At 39.8% G+C, this 18,337-nt stretch overlaps 1 protein-coding gene across 13 annotated transcripts in view; it reads left to right on the forward strand.

Moving 5' to 3' along the window:
- The window catches only part of LOC129764626 (uridine phosphorylase 1), an 80,503-nt gene that overhangs the window by 15,730 nt on the left and 46,436 nt on the right, over window positions 1-18,337 (forward strand). For 3 of the 13 annotated variants that reach the window (XM_055763933.1, XM_055763920.1, XM_055763925.1), the window contains exons 2-3: window positions 3,668-3,772; window positions 4,388-4,841. In XM_055763933.1, the coding sequence (XP_055619908.1) occupies window positions 4,792-4,841 (50 nt within the window). In that variant the 5' untranslated portion in view covers window positions 3,668-3,772; window positions 4,388-4,791. The other 10 variants (XM_055764012.1, XM_055763980.1, XM_055763993.1 and 7 more) reach the window with 5 other exon arrangements.

Raw genomic sequence — 18,337 nt, forward strand, 5'->3', positions numbered from 1 at the left:
TGTGTCCACTTCCATTTCGTCAGTTGGCGAAGACATTGTGATTTCCGCGAAAGCTCGCTTAGCCCGTTCCTTTAAAGAGCGCTTCAATTTATCCCTGCTATTTTCAAAAGTTTCACATATAGAGAGCTCTCGCAATACGGATACTTAGGTTCCTTAGGTTCACCCACATACTACTTCCCGCATGTCGCCATGTTGCTTAAGTATGTCATGGGCTTAGGGATAAAAAGTATCACAGGTAGCCTCAATTTTTCTACGTAGTCAGGAAGGGCGGAGCGTAATGTTTTTAACCTTTCAAGGAGGACTGTTCCGATCTGGTGGAAATCCAGGATGTTGCCAGTTATCAAGAGCAGTTTTTTAAAGTAGCCAATACTTTTAGGTGCGATTCACATACAACATACACGTCACGTTCACGTCCCGTCACGTCACGATACGTCAATGATTCTACCATGCAATTCACATGAAAACATTCACATACACCAGCAACGTAACGACCCGTCAGCATACGTTCAACGAAAACTACCGGCAGGGTTTGTAGAAAAGAATAATTGACGGAGACGGACGGCTCGTTTGGTTTTTGTCTGGGCTTTGTGTCTCGGCTTTTGTTTTGATTTGGTTGTACAGTAATTTACATCTACATCGACATTAAGCTAATTGAACAGATCTGTGATGCAACACGTTTAATTAGACATTTTTACCTCTAGTTGGACATTTTTGTAAACATTGAGTTCGGGGCCCAAATTATGGCCCCACATTGAAAGTGGCCACCAGTCGCAAATGTTCAATTACTGGTCAAAACCGACTCCAATGCGACACTGAGTGGTGCCTCAACATATCGCTTTATAAGTAACTTACTGTACTTTTTATGCCAACATATCTCTTAGCTCCAAATTTCGCAGTGAAAATCATTCGCGACTAGTTGGAAGAATTATTCTATTTATTATTATTGTTGCATAAGGGTCGGACTACGGGGTTTAAGCATTTAAATAATTGAATTCAATGATTCTCATTGATTTTTTCAAAATTTAGAACTGATTCTAGGCATGCTGATTTGAAAGAGGGCATTGCAATTTAAAATTGTTGTAGGTGGCGACACCATGAATAAAATTAAATAAATCATTCGTTTGGCATTTGACGTGTCGGTGCCGGTGGAAGCATTGACTGCATGTGTGAATTGGTGGAGACGTTGACGGAACGTAGACGTTCTTCTCCGTAACGTGCTATGTGAATCGCACATTACTTGTATGTCAGACCCGTTTCGGTCTCACCCTCAATTTCTACTAGGTGTGAGGGAACATAAACTCGGTACTCCAACGTGAAGTGCTCGTCTGGTTACAAGCTTTCGATCAACCACGACAACGCGCAGTTTGTTTGGTATGAACTTCCAAAATTTCTGTAACGGAGGTATACCTTGTCAGATCTTTCACAATCTGTATGACTATGAGAAATTATCAATCCAGTTGAGGCCGGAAGAAAACCATCCACTTGTGGAATGTAGATGAGGAATATGAGATCGAGGGCAGAGTGAAGGCAGATGGTTTAGCGGATCGAGAGGAGTGGTTTACGGTTTTTTTTTTGAGGGGTTAATTCCTCTTCGGAGAAAAAAGCTTCCGAAGTGAGAATACGGTTGAGCGATTTCCCAGCTTAACACTTGGCTTGATTGCCCATTTTAGCACTAAGGAGGAGTCAGTAGTTTCTGTATCAGAAATCTTTTTATCATCAGAAGATCATCCACCCTCTGCCTTTTTTGCGACAGTTAAACAATATTATAAAAATATTATTATTAAAATCTTAATTCTATCAAAATATTATTTCTATTAAATTATGAAATAGAATGTTAAACCTGTTTATATTTAAAATATATTAAGTTAAACTGACGCAGTTGTATTATTTGGACTACTACTATGAGATTTTATTCAAATGAGGAGGTGATTGCAGGAACGAATGGCTATTTTTCAGACTTGGACAGAGCTATTATTCGGAAGGCAATAACAAACTAGAGCAGCTTTGAACAAGGTGTATACTGCCGTTCAACGCATAGTTGTCCCATGTTCCAAAATCAGCAACTGAGAAAAACGCAATCCAAGTTTACTCGCATATTTGTCTACCAAAAGCTTTAAGCATTTCAATTTAGCAATACACCGGATTTTTATAAGCACTATACTATTGTTTAATGAAATGTGATGAGATCCCCTCACTGAATCAATTAAGCTTGATTACGGGTTTAAACATTAATGGTGGGACTGTTATGCCCAAGGCGCTTGTATAAATGTATAACAGGTGAAGCAACATCATCACTTCAATAAGAAGGGGATTACGGTTTGTGGAGCGGGGGTTGTTTGTTCTGTTATTGCGAGGATACGCCATCATTGCATTTTCACATGCGAGAGTAGTGGATGAACTGGATGAGAATGAAATTCTACAAAATCATCCCTTCTTTTTCACATAAATTCGCGAAAGCCGAACATAGTAGGCATAGTTCGAATAAGCGTCGTGGCAATTTGTAGGGAGCCGCCGGCAGCTGTTTGTAAACAATACCGACAGCAATTCCAATATGGCTGAAAGTGCGTTTCATATGATTGTTTCACCTGGTATATATAGAGGCCTAGAATATCAACATGGGACAATTGAACTTGATGTTGTTTTTTGATATACAGGGAACAAACAACAATTTTTTTTGTGTTTTTTCGAAAGATTATGCATAGAAACATCGTTTTATGAAGAAATGAGTGATCTGCAACACCTTCGCAGAATATAAATCATATTGTTATTAGGCATTCGCTAACAAGGTGTAGACTGTGGGCAGATTTGGTACCGACAGTGAAATTAAACGCCGAGGAAGATGGAGAAAAAGGAACAACTTATTGAGAAAAAGACACGCGTTTTTTAGTTTATCAGAAATATAATACGTCTTGTTTGTTCGTGTTACAAAGTTGAAGTATGAGAACACCACTGCAGAGAATAGCTTTTTATGTTTTGTAATGTTGGCAGCGAAGTAATACACATCGGGGGACAGGTCAGTTGAAAATACACTGATAACGAAAATAGATCATTGTCCTAAACACCTACTTTCCACATACACGTGTTCTGTTAACCTTTTTCTTATTTGTTTGAGAATTAGTTCGTTCTTCCAAACCAGAAAAGAGTGCATTAGGCCTGCTGAAAATGTGACATTAAATTCTTATACTTGAACCGACTTATTCGATATGGATCTACAAAAAATACATGGTGGGACAGTTATGAATAGAATATCAATTTTTTTCTGCTGAAAATACTTTGTTAATATGAATTATGAAAAAATGTGAAAGAAAAGATGGCATTTCGGTTCTCACCTTGATATGACAAGCTTGCATTGGGTTCGTCAATAATTTCTCGTTTGTTTTTCACTGAAAGTATTGTTCATAACTAACTGTTACTTCACCCCCTCTCTACTGCTGTGGCCAACTCAACTCAGTGGTGGAAAACGCCTTTTTCTTGAAAAGAATAAGCTGACTCTATTCAATAAATATTAACGGCCAGAGGAGTTTTATGATTTTTGTTATTTTATTTTAATTGAAAAACTCAATTGGCTCTTACGTCAGCTATGCATATTTGGGCAGACCCGAATGAAAGTTATTCATTTTCCATCTTGTATTCATCATTCATTTTTTGTTTCGATATTTCGTTTCAGAAATTTTTTCCGTAATCGTCAAAAGGGATCCATATCTGTGCTTATTCAAAGCCACGAATTACCGCGGACTTGCTCTTTACATGTAAACAACACCAATTGATTCAGGTACGAGGGTGTAAAATTGCAGATTTGGCAAGTCAACAAAATTACTCCACGCGAGAGGTGGCGATGACAGACGATCTAAGGATAAACTTGCTGACTGCCATCGAGTTCGGTGTATCGAAGTGAAAAAAGGATGAAAGTGTTAGTTTTTCTTTTCGAAAATATGTCGAATGTTGAATTAATGAATGTCAAATTAAAACACTGTATTTAGGCGACGATGTTTATTCGTGTGTACTGATGAATGCTGTGAATGTTGGTTATAGTGGGATGGAGACATGTCGAACACATGACACTTGACTGTCACGTATAGTTATCTATTTGACGTTTGCTCTCATATGTTCATTTCCCATTTGTGTCATAAGTGCCAATCACCGTTGTAGGGATGTGTTTCCACTTGAAACAACCTCTGAAAGCTTTCTAATACTTTTTTTTGTATTGCTGTCTGGCCTATTTCACACAATAGATAAATGACGATTATTACGCTTCACGAAAACGTTTGACAGCTCGAATAAACTTGATAATTTCACCTGTTTTGTACCATATGAAAACACTTTTTACGATTAGATTTCATTCTTTACATCAATCTCTTCTAATAGTTCAAATGAATGATTCTTCTAGAGTCCTTCACAGTGCAAACCTTTCACCCCTACGCGAAACAGTAAGGAAAACCCTAATCGATAATCAGTACTCCGCATTTCCCAGGCTTATTTTCCACGAAGTGAGGTGAAACAAAAAGCAAAAAAAAAAAGGTGGATCCGACCGTTATTAAGTGCTTGCTCGTCGTTAAAGTGGGTCTTCTCTTCGGAGGAAAACGAAGGAAAACCGGCAGAAGATTACACTCTCGGTTCGATTTCTGCTCGAGATCTTGAAAAGTGGGTGTGCTGTTTGTGTAATCGAAGACACACTTTAAAGTGAGTGCTTAACGTAATTGAATAAAAGTGTGTACAGAGGTCTGACCCGGCAGAGGAGAACTTAAAACGGTGTGTTAAGAGGGTGTTGGAAAACACAGAACATAATTCGCCATGTCCGCCTGGAACTATCACCCGTCGCTGTCGGAGGAGGAACGTGACGAGTAAGTATTGAGTTTTTTTCTTATTTTACAGTGCATTTTCAGGATTACGTATTACCGACCAAAGGGCAGATTTCCTTTGTGTTCGGTCTTATGCTTCCACCTGACAGCTCCACATTTTGGGGCTGGAATTTGTGGGACGTGATTCAATCACAATCTTTGCGCCCACATAGAAGGGCATGTTGGCCATCCAACCAAAAATATTGATCACGTTGTAATGTTTTGACGTAAGACTACGTCTTACATTCGGGGTGCCAAATCAGAAAAATCAGAATAAAGTTAATGTTAATTTATATTTTTACTGCAAACGGATTTTAACGATTTGCATACCAATCGAATCGGAAATTTTCTAAGATTTGTTTTATATGCTATACATTACAATCCCATAGTCTGTATATGGTTGAAATTGATGAAAATTGAAAGCATTCTCATTTCGCCATACATTTGTTCTGTCTATTCGTGTGCTTTCCCGAACAGAGCTGTCAATAACGCAATAACGGGCAACTTATGCAGCCGCTAGAATAGAAACAACGAAGGGGCATAGCGAAAAGAGAATATTTGCGAGCAAAAAAATGGGTGGGTTATATCTATGATATAACCGCAAGGTTGACGTGGGACTACCTTAGCTTAGTATTGTTTGTATTGATTAAATTTTTGACTGAATGAAACAATTTCCGAATTCAATTGTATTCAATATATTTGCGTTACGAGACCGTGTTGGGGAAACGCACTCTAGTCTGCACAAAAGCAAGCGAGTACAAAAGTATTCGCAGTTTACATGTATTTGCAACACCTTGGCTTAGAAGTCTTTATAGGTAAACAGATTTCAGTCGGAACAAAAATACTCCCGACTTGCATGAATTTGCAATCCCAACATCCCTAGACACCTTGGTTCTGAAGCCTGTGTTGAGAAAACATATTTTAGTCGGAACAAAAATGCCCCCCACTTGCATGAATTTGCAATGCCAATTTTCCCAAGCTCCATGGATTTGAAATCTGTGTTAAGGAAACACATTTCAGTTGGAACAAAAATGCCCCGACTTGCATGTATTTGCAATGCCAACTTCCCCACGCTCCTTGGATTTAAACTCTGTGTTAGGGAAACACATTTCGGTGGGAACAAAAGCTCCCCCTACTATCATGTATTTGCAATGTCGATTCCTCCAACGCTGCTTGGTTTTGAAGTCTGTGTTAGGGAAACCGTAAAGCGGGCCAATCAAAACGAGGCAGTTAGGGCGTTTAGATAACGCTTAACATTTTACAGTTATTTAATTATTTATCTAATGAAAAATAACATTTTATTAGTTGTGATAGATGTGTAGAATAATTCCCTATCAATTGATGCAACCATCTCACCGATCCAATAGAAAATGTTCGAGTTATAAGCATTCGAAATCTTGCATTTTTCCCCTCATGTTCAGTGTTTATGTTTTCATTTTACCCCCCATATACTCCGGTTAGACGTAGTCCCACGTCAAAACTCCACCTTTGCATTGTAAGTAAGCTGTTGCTAGTTGTGTGATACACAATAATAGTACGACCGATTTGAATATGTGTTCTCTCAAACATATGATCACATCGGGCGAACGCTTAACTGTGACGTCATAACAGCGATGTGAAAGTCACCGACACCGCATAAACCTTCGCTTAGTAATCATTGTCCATGGACTTCACTTTCATCACCAACGAGCGCGAGGTAAGACGTTTCTCCGTTACAACAGCTACGCTGGGTGATTCCCTAAGAAAGCTATATTTATGAAACTCACACTAGTGTATAAGTATTGCATCTCCTCTGATGAAAATTATTAGAATCTTTCTGTGCCCGAAAGAACAAAGGTCGCTTATTCTGCTCGTTTTGTGTTTTATGTTTCCCTTCGAGCTGTGAACGCTAGCGAATATTTCACTTGAAGTGCATCTGACATTGGAATTAACACAACCATCCGAGCCATGGCAAAGTAAAAAAGAAAAAGAAAATAGAGAAGAGTGCAAATGATTATAGGTCGCTTCTAGCCATCAGTGTTTGGCTTTATGTGTACCCAGGTAAGCACTAAGCACTAAGAAATGATCTTAAATCAGCACTGTATCCACATATAGAATACTGAATAAATGCTTATTACGCACTATAAACCAATATAGGGTGGATATAATGCTAAAAAGGCGAAATATAGGGCTCGTTAAATGCTTCAGTTACAGCTTTAAATAAGCATTACTAATGCTTACTAAGGGCTCATTGAAAACGTCACTTGTGATGCCAGCCGTTAATAAGCATCCTTAATGCTTATATTTCGATCGAGGCGAATAGAGCTGAATTTCCACGATTTCAACATTATTCGCCTCGATCGAAATGACTCGTTTGGTGGCGTACTATTGGGGATCAAAAAATGTCACTCCTTCTATAGAGTCACTCTCCCATCGATGACAGGCATTGAAGTTGTCGCTTGCCAGACACAAATCAATGGCAAAGACCTCTGCATTGCCTCGATATATATTCCTCCAAGAACTATGGTTGGCCGCCATCAGTTTTTTGATATCATCGAGGCATTGCCGGAGCCGCGGCTAATCTTAGGTGACCTCAACTCACATGGAACAGCATGGGGATCACTCTACGATGACAACCGTGTCACTTTGATTTATGATCTGTGCGACAACTTCAAATTGACAGTTTTGAATACTGGGGAAGCAACCAGAATAGCCAACCCTCCTGCACGGGCAAGCATGCTAGACATATCACTTTGCTCTTCTTCGTTATCCCTGGATTGCACGTGGAAGGTAATCCAAGATCCCCACGGTAGTGATCACCTGCCAATAATTTTATCGATCGCCAATGAATCAGGTTCTCGTGAGTCAGTCGATATTGCGTATGACCTCACGAAAAATATTGACTGGAGAAAATTTGCAGAAATAATATCTGAAGCACTTGCTTCAATGCATGAACTTCCTCCACTCGAAGAGTATAATTTTATATCGAGTTTGATTTACGAAAGCGCACTTCAAGCTCAAAGGAAACGTGTACCTGCCACTACTTTCCGACGTCGTCCTCCATCACTTTGGTGGGACAAGGAGTGTTCAAAGGTCTACCTTGAAAAATCATCCGCTTTCAAAAAATTCCGGAAAACTGGACTAGTGGAATGGTTTCGAAAGTACCAAGCTCTAGAAGCCAAACTAAAAGGTCTGATTAAAGCAAAAAAGCGTGGATATTGGCGAAAGTTCAATGGTTTGTCAAGGGAAACCGCTATGAGCACTCTTTGGAATACGGCTAGGAGAATGCGTGGCTGGAACCATACAAATGAAAGTGAGGAATACTCTGATCGTTGGATTTTCAAATTTGCAAGAAAGGTTTGTCCCGATTCCGTTCCTGCACAAAGCGTCGTACCCGACATTCCGCTCCAATGCGACAATGAGAATTTTTCGATGGTAGAATTCTCAATTGCCCTCCTCTCATGTAACAATTCAGCTCCGGGGTCGGACAAGATTAAATTCAACTTGTTGAAGAATCTTCCAGACTTGGCGAAACAGCGTTTGCTGAACTTGTTCAACAAGTTTCTGGAGCTGAATATTGTCCCACATGATTGGAGGCAAGTGAGAGTGATAGCCATGCGAAAACCCAACAAGCCGGCTTGCGATCACAATTCGTATAGGCCGATTGCAATGTTATCCTGTATTCGTAAATTGTTAGAGAAAATGATTCTACTTCGTTTGGACAAGTGGGTTGAAGCGAACAATTTGCTGTCAAATACGCAGTTTGGCTTCCGCCGAGGTAAAGGGACGAACGATTGTCTCGCGCTGCTATCTTCTGAAATCCAAATCGCATTTGCTCGCAAAGAACAAATGGCTTCCGTTTTTCTCGATATCAAAGGGGCATTTGATTCAGTTTCCATGGAAATTCTCTCAGAGAAACTTCATAATCGTGGACTTTCACCAATTCTGAATAATTTCCTGTACAATTTACTGTCAGAAAAGCACATGTTTTTCAATCATGGCAGCTTGAAATCTTCTCGACACAGTTTTATGGGCCTACCGCAAGGTTCCTGCCTAAGCCCCCTCTTGTACAGTTTTTACGTCAATGATATAGATGATTGCCTAACTAGAGATTGCACGTTGAGACAACTTGCAGACGATGGAGTTATTTCCATCACGGGTACTAATCCCGCCGTTCTGCAAAAATCCTTGCAAGATACCCTGAACAACTTGTTCACGTGGGCTCTTAAGCTGGGTATCGAATTCTCTACGGAGAAAACCGAAATGGTCGTTTTTTCCAGGAAGCACGAACCCGCCCAATTCCAGCTTCGCCTATCCGGCAAAACGATCAGGCACTCGATGTTTTTCAAATACCTTGGAGTATATTTTGACTCTAAATGTACCTGGGGAATACACATTGCGTATTTGAAACAGAAATGCCAGCAAAGAATCAATTTTCTCCAAACAATAACCGGAACATGGTGGGGTGCCCATCCAGGAGACCTTATTCAGTTATACAAAACAACGATATTATCAGTGTTAGAATATGGCAGTTTTTGCTTCCGATCAGCTGCCAGGATTCATATTCTCAAGCTGGAGAGAATACAATATCGTTGCTTGCGTATAGCAATGGGGTGTTTGCATTCGACACATACGATGAGTCTCGAAGTTTTGACAGGAGTACCCCCGCTTACTCTCCGGTTCACAGAATTATCCTACAGATTTCTCATCCGTTGCAAGATCATGCATCCATTGGTGATTGATAACTTCGAAAATCTACTCCAGCTGAGTCCTCAGTCAAGTTTTATGTCTTTATACCATGAGTACCTTACCCACGACGTGCACCTTTCACAAGGCATCTCCAACCAAGTTTGCTTCCCATACTTTTGCAGTTCCTCTGTCATTTTTGATCTGTCCATGCGACAAAAAATCCATGGAATCCCAGATCATCTACGCTCAGATTCTATTCCGCCGATATTTTCGGCAGAATATGGGCGTAAAGTTAGATCTGAACGTTAGATAAACGGGTCCACTGGCTTCGGCATCTTCAATGAAAATTCCAGTGCCTCTTTCAAACTCAAAGATCCTTGTTCCGTGTATGTCGCTTAAATGGGTGCGATATACTATGCTCTAGGGATCATTGAAACACTGCCCATCGACCATTATTTTATTTTTTCAGACAGTCTCAGCTCAATAGAGACAACTATTGAGTGTTTTGGTCGAAAAATTATTCAAGATTACCTTAGCATGGGTTTCTTCTCATTGCTCGATTCCGGGGATTGAGAAGGCGGACTCGCTAGCTAAGGTGGGTGCTTCAGAAGGCACACTTTTTGAAAGGCAAATTGCTTATAACGAATTTTTTCACATTCCTCGTCAGCACACGCTCGTAAGTTGGCAGCGCATGTGGAGTGAAGATGAGTTCGGTCGTTGGTTACATACGATTATCCCTAAGGTCTCGACGAGTGCATGGTTCAAGGGATTGAATGTAGGTCGTGATTTCATTCGCGTGATATCTCGGCTTATGTCCAATCACTACAACCTAAACGCGCATCTCTATCGCATTGGGCTCGCAGCAAACAATCTTTGTGATTGTGGCGATGGCTACCACGACATCGAGCATGTTGTCTGGTCGTGTATCCGGTTCCATGCTGCTCGCTCTCAGCTCTCTAGAGCACTGAGAGCACAAGGCAGACAATCGGATATCCCCGTCCGGGACCGGGACCGTCCGGCTAGTGACCATTCTATCCTGGATTCCTCGAGTCGAGAAAGACGCACCACGCTAGATATGAGGTACAGACTAGGGGGGCGTTGCTGATTAATGGTCAGCTGCATCCCAATAGGAAGTATCCCGTGTCGGGCACACGTACAGAGCATTGGAGACAGCAACATCCCAATTACGAAAACACTTGTAATACTAACCTCGAGCCAACCGCGAGTAATCGGTTACATATTACTAACATAGATGGACTCCCGGTCCCGTGAGGCTAACGCCATATGAGCCTTGATAAAAATATATATTTTGGAAAAAAAAACAACAAAAATCTGGATAGCATATATCGCAATAAGATTTTAGCGTAATGTGCATTTGCAATCTTTGAAACGTTCGTTGCATGCCTCATTTTCAATTTCATAGAGGCACTTCCTTTATTGAAATCAAATCAATGACGTATAGTTCCCTCCGAATAGGAAAACTCTCGACCTCCTTCGAAAAACGAATGACAAATCCCAAATTCAACATCCCAAATGAACTCGTAGCTTCCGCTCAACGGTGCCGCTTTGGGAAGCAAAAAAAAAATGCTATCACGTTAACCCATCGTGATTGTTCCGCTACATTGTGCGGTCTTAAATTCAAATCTTGACATTGTGGTTAGCTGATGCTGTCACGTGCCGGGATACGTCGAGAAATGCAAATGCTTAGCATACAGCATGCATATTGGTGAGCATCTGTTACCCGGGGCACTGTCTGATAAATATTCATCAAAATGCTGGAAATTTCCCATTAGATTGGATCCCAATGAAATGATTTAGCTTCGCTAGGAGCGTTTAGTGGGATGTAGATTTGATATCAGAAAAAAACTGTGGTAATTGAACTATCTCAGTCCATTGTGTTGTTCATGTTGGATATGCAACCGCCAATGGAACTACATAGAATTCCATCGGAACTTGTTGCACAGTCCAATTTATTTTTTTTCCAATTCCGATTTTGTTCGCGCAATGAATTCGCCGTAGGGATTATCGATTGGAAAGCAATTAACACCGGTCGGGTTTCCTCAGTTGTTCAACTGTTCAACAGTTGCAGCGAGGACACCACAACGGCGATCCTATGCAACCCCGCATACATGTAATCAGTGACAGTTGATTGGATTAGAGCTTGAATGGCGAACAGGAATAGAACACATTTGTATTGTATGTAAATACAATGTTTTGTGTCGGTTTTAACTTCGAAAGGATTGACTTTGTCACAAACATTACATAGTTTGATTACAACGATAGATTGGGCAAATATGCAGTCAAACGTAAAATTCAGTATACAACTCGTGCTGGTTTGTTATTGTTAAGTTTTTCGGGGTTATAAAATAAATAATCACATTTAACCTATATTCATCGTGAAATCGATCCATTTTACTCTCATTTAATGATAAGAAAAAAAATAAAATGGTCACATTTCTACTTAATGTTTAAAATCTCCAATTAGGTCGTTGCAAAATTGAGTGTACAGTTCAAGTTTTTCTTAAAACGAAAATTGAAATCAGTTCAGAAATGTTAATATATAACAAAAATCAATCCACTAGTATTTGGTATGACCCCCCTTTGGCGCCCAGCACTTCCTGCAAGCACCGCGGCGAGATTTCTGGTCACTGTTCTCAAACTGTTTTGGGCAAGAGACCCCTTTTCATGAATTAGCCAAATTTTTATGAAAACCATCTCTTTAGTTTTTTTATGTTTAAAAATAAAAAAAAAGCAAAGATTATTGTGATGGAAATATATCCGACAAAATCTTCAGTAAAGTAATATTTTTACTATTCTCTGCACTGATTATTGTTTTAAACCTTAATTTTTACGTCGTCCATTATTTACATATCCGAATAAACCAGCTCTTGAAAAGAGCCGTCGAGCCGCTCAAATGAGCTGGCTCTTTTCATTGAGCGCACGGCTCTGAGCCGCTCACTGAAATGAACCGTTTTACCCATCTCTATGTGAGAGACTCTTGGTGGTCAGCGAACTCAGCGTGTAGAAGTAATTGAGTAGAGATTTTGTCATTTTCTCATATAGCTGAGCAAATAATCGAGTGTTCAGAGCACTGGTTCGAAGGTTTTTGATAGCACTCATAACATATTGTAAAGACTGATGCGATCTAGGGCTCAGATTTTTTTGCTACTAAATAAATGCTGTCTGTAAATCACGCAGTGAATGGCCAACATCTCAATGTTCTTCCATGGAATAGCTTTTTCGGTAAAAGAAAACCGATCGATTCTCCTCTGGTATCAGTCTTCATATATGTAGCAAAAATCATTTCTTGGTACATATTTTCATCTTTAATATGTTGAACATAGAATACTTTGTTACGCCATGCACATAGATGACCAAGTATTTTGGAAAATTTTTTTCAATCACTTTATTCTAGTTCACTTCATTCACGAGTAGCTATGCAAATACCTTGTAATCTCTTGTAAACTTGGGTATGTGAACATATTTACAGAATTACCTATATTTTACAGATTTTTCGCAAAATTTCAGATACAGAATCTGTATATACAGAATTACAGATTTTCTGCAAAGATACATAATTTAAAGATATTTTTTCAAATTCAAATTTAAATGTTAAATTAATTACAGTTCATTTTCTCTGTCTACCTTCTTACTAACAAACTTTGTTTTTTTATCGTTGAGTCATGAAGATATGTACATTGATTAATAAAAATGTTGAACCATAATTTCACATTCATCAGTATGTGTTGAGTGAATATTCTCGCTTCACAATGCCAACAAAACAAAGTTCTGAAATCGGTTGGCTTTCACAATGATGGACTCTATTTTGAAAGCAAAGAACATGCAGGATCAAATGTGGCAACCCTGGTGATTCTTATAACAGGGTGGTTCACGTAACACAATTTATGGAGCATCTGAAATATTTCAAATAAGAACTTGTGTTATTTTATAGGGGTCGATATTCAAACCCCGTCGACCCCCAAAATCAATTCTCGTTTCTGTCGATCCCTGGGAAACACATATCGACCCCAGGGGGTCGATATAGACCACTTTGAGAAACCCTGCTGTAGACGGAAGTACCTCCCAGATCTCCGTAATCGTCGTTTTGAGTTTTGCTTCGTTCCCTGGATTTCGATGGATGGATGGTTCTTGATTTCCCACCATATATACTCGATAGTGTTCAAGTTCGGTGATTTCAGAGGTATTTTGAGTTGATTGGGACATGATAGAGCAGGCATCACGAAGTCAGTTTGCTTCGGATCATTATTCTGTTGAAAGTAGTAATCACGACGGAGACCGAATTTCTGGACGGGAGCCTGCAGGAATCAATAAACACCATGGTTCCAGTTCCAGAAGCCGCCAATACATCAACTGACTACCGCCGCGTTTTACTGTGATAACCAAATGCTGAATCTTAAGCACCGATCCTGGTTTTCTCCACTACATCTGTCTTCCATTCGGTTCAAAGATATTGGTTTTTGGCTCATGCGTATGAAAGACCTTGTTCCAGAACTCCTTAGGTCTGTTCACATATGCCTTAGCAAACTGTAGTCGTTTTTTTCATATTCATATTCTTTGAGATATAATACTTTTCACGGTCAACGCCACCTCTCAGATTGTTCCTGTATGCTGTTCTTCGGACAGTGTCTGCCCAGACAGGTCTTCCAATGATGCCGGCCACTTCGGTATTCAATTTTAGAATGTTTGTTTTAGGGTTCTTTCGCAATGTTCGAACAATTACCCGTTCATCATCAGAAGATGGGATCCGTTTGCGTTCTCTACCGGAAAATTTTCCATGGTTCCTTCGTATTTCCACTTGTTTATGATTTTCTTTACTGTAGAGTGGGTTCGTACCGCGTATTATGGAGACCAATGAGTGAACATAAAAGGACATGAAGAAAAAATAAAACAAAAAGTGGAAGGGTCTGAACCTAGGGGCACGGACGGAAGTTTGACGTAGGACTGTAGTTGTTCAGAACAGTTGTTTTTTTTTAATGCAATTCTTTCCATTGTTCATAAATCTGTTAGTTTAATACTTTTGAAACTCTGAATAGTAGCCCTGAAAAGACCGGAAACAGTCAAACGGATTGTAACGGTTTGTACTTATAATCGAGGGCAGTAGCTTTTTTGGTGGAATAATGCTCGTTTGCAGACTATCACAATCATGTCGTATTGGTTGTACTGCTCAATCTATCATAGAGGGAATTGAGTCATTAATGTCATAAATTATGAACACGAATCATGAAGATTAACCCTTTGCGGTCGTTTGTCTGCTCTCAGTCACCATAGCACGGAATCATACTAAATACATCATTAAACGATGTATATAGATTTTTTTCCAAACGAATTTCAATGTCTAGTGAACTTTTTCACAAATGTATACGGAGTTTCTGTGAATAATAGGTAACGGTACTTGATATCAACAAAATATTGTAAGCGTGGGAAGATAAGAGGATCTCTTGCAAGGGAAATTAATTCCGACCGCAAAGGGTTAGTTTTCATTTCGTTTCATTTTTGTGATGCGATGTAATGCCGATCTCAATAGGTCCGCGCATGATAATCGCTGCCATCCTCCTAGTTGATATCATTTTTCGATGTACAATTGCCCATGTTGCCGCAGCCCGGAAGACACTTGCTTATGATGTTCGTCATCCCGTCATACACAAAAGTCATTCCCTCACTGGAATATCTTCAACTGGACTTATCTATAACAGGGCGTACGTTAACTGGGATGCAAAGCAGTTATGTATCAATAATAGATGTTATCTTTAATTTGAAGTATTGCTTTTGCTGTTTTGCAGTCCAGTTAGCGAGTAAAATTCGATAAGTGTATTGATTTTTCGGCCCAATTAACGAACCTTTTTTATTTGTTAAATTTTACACTTGTGTTATTATTTCCACTGTTGATGTCTCAGGCGAAAAAAATGCTGGATAAATTTGCTGTCTAATGGTATATATTATATCATATATTGGAGGAAAGATTTAGCGTAATATGCATTTGAAAACTCTTAGACAAACATTACATTTTTCATGGAGTGACCCCCTATATAGAAATCAAACACGTAGTCCTCAAAACTAAACTAAAAATTTTCATTTAAATGTTAAAATTTCCAAACTGCATTCGGGTGTTTTTCTCTGATAAAAGTGGATCCCTATCTAGATGGGGGACATTGATGATGCTGAAGTTAAAGAAGAGGCTTCGCATACTCAATCTGCACATTATTTCTGTAACCATTTTTAACCCTTTCCCGTACAAAATCGAGTCTCACTCGTGGGTACTTGAATAACATAGGGCGCTAGAAAGCTCACCAGGCTAGTGAAATCACTTGATGTGTGACGTATCAAATAATACGGGAAGGAGTTAAAGTATACTGCTTTTTTGAAAACAAAACACAATACGCTTGTGCACATTTGTGAACTCTACAACAGTTCATGTTGCGAACGTTTATCTTCGAATAAAGTACTAGTAGCAGCTAAATACTACTTAAATAATCTACCGCTCTTCTAACCCTGCTCAATAACCAAACGGGTGCACCTTTTTCCATAGATCTGCCTTAAGCTCATCAAGTAGTTTGATAGGTTTGGCAATGACAGATAATTTTGCAGCACATCTTGACTTGCGAATCTTATCCTCTAAGCCGGAGCTTGCCTGAACCGAGGTCGTAAACGGCGAAAAGATTATCTTGAATGTTAATAAAGGGTGTGTCACATCAAATTGCATCACGGAAAAAACGCTGTAGAAATTTAATTTTTAGGAATTATATCTTCAGCTTTCGCTTTAAAATCAGATAAGAGTGTATAGATCACGTTGGCCATGCTTCACTGTAAATTTGGAAAAATGTCGTCGAACGAAAAAGAGCGTCGTGAATTAATCCTGTGCACTCATTTCGAGAATCCGGAGTTGTCACATCGGGACATCGGTAAGATGCTGGGAATCGTCCAATCCGCGGTCAGCAGAGTACTAAAACGATACTTCGAGAACCTAACCATCGACCGGAAGGTGAAGAACGGCAAAAATGGATGCTCCGTCAGTGAAAAAGATCACAAGCGCGTAGTTAAGCAGTTTAGACGTGATCCGAGAAGTTCGGTCCGGGATGTCGCCAATAAGCTGAATTTGCAGCACGAGGGCCCGACCATCTTCTGGCCGGATCTCGCTTCGTGTCACTATTCAAAGGACGTGTTGGAGTGGTACGAAGCCAACGGGGTCACCTTCGTGCCAAAGGAAATGAACCCGCCCAACGCGCCGGTGTTTCGCCCAATAGAGAAATATTGGGCGATTATGAAGCAGGTCCTCCGGAAGAACCCAAAAGTTGTCAAATCGGAGGCGGACTTCAAGAGAAAATGGATTTCTGTTCAAAAAAAACTACAACCTGACGTTGTACAGAACCTTATGGACGGGGTAAAGAGGAAGGTACGAGCATACGGACTTGGGCTCGAAGTATGAAAAATGGAAAATGCCAAAAGTTGTTTAATAGTTTTTATTTTACTGTCTAAAATTTTCAAAAGGATCGGTCTACTGGGCGAATTTCTACAGCGTTTTTTCCGTGATGCAATTTGATGTGACACACCCTTTATAAACATATCCAGTTAAAATCATGCATTGGTTGCACGAAAAGAACTGATGGGACGTTGTTGAACGGAAACCGCGCTATAAGAGTACCGCGTTATAGGAGGATTGACTGTATTCTATACCAAATAAGTGGAAAGTATCGTCAAGTAGCATTTGTATACTCAATTTTGCGATAGACTGTATCTAGACGGAAAGGGAGCTTATGCTATCAGATACAATTAATCAAAGAAAGGTTACAAAATTCTAACTTTATGAGATACAGTCGAGTAAAGGCTGAACACGAAACAATCCAAACAAACAAAAAGTGTGCCATTTATTAGGTGTACCCGTAAGTTTCTTCGGTTTTACATCAGATGGCGTCACTTGATTATTATTCCAGTGAATCAAATTTCCAGACATTCGTTTTAAAGCTACTGTCATTGAGCGTCTTTTTTCAGTATATGTCAAGAAGTTAAAGCGTAAACAACATAGTTTTTTTGCCACTTCGAATATGTCGAACTTCGTGTTTTTGCGGGGAGTGTTACTTCACTACTTCAATATGAAGAAAAAAGCTGCGGAAAGTCATCGCATTTTGGTGGAAGTTTTTTTTTCCCGTGTTGGGTGTGAACCACTGCGTCCATTATTTTGAACTATTGTGGTATACCCCTTTTTATACTACACTTCAAGCTTATCTACTATTTATTGATGAAGGAGTAGACTGAAAGCTATAGCGAGATAGGTGCCAATCAGGAATGATCTGTTTGATAAAATTTATAATCCTGATCGGCGACGCAGACCAGATTTCCTTGGGCTCCAGAATAGCTTTATCAAGGTGTTGAAGTCTGCGTCTAGTTAGAGCTCTGCAGTTACAGAGCAAATGTTCCAAGGTTTCGCTTTCGGCATTACAAAAGCGACAAATATCATCTTGTGCTTGGTGGAAGGTGGTGGAAGTTTATGGTGACCATGCTCCAACTGAGCGAACGTGTCGGACGTGGTTTGCACGGTTTTAAAGTGGTAATTTTGACTTGGAAGACGAAGAACGTTCCGGACCGCCAAAAAAGTTTGAAGATGAAGAATTGGAGGCTTTACTCGATCCGTCACAAACGCAAGAAGAACTTGCAGATACACTTGGAGTAGCTCAGCAAACCATATCCGATTGCGAAAGCAATGGGAATGATCCGAACGATAGGACATTAGGTGCCGTATGAATTGAAGCCACGAGACGTCGAACGCCGTTTTTTCACGTGCGAACATCTACTCCAACGGCATAAAAGAAAGTTTT

This window comes from Toxorhynchites rutilus, chromosome 1 (genome assembly GCF_029784135.1).
Source record: "Toxorhynchites rutilus septentrionalis strain SRP chromosome 1, ASM2978413v1, whole genome shotgun sequence".
Classification (NCBI taxonomy): Eukaryota; Metazoa; Arthropoda; class Insecta; order Diptera; family Culicidae; genus Toxorhynchites; species Toxorhynchites rutilus.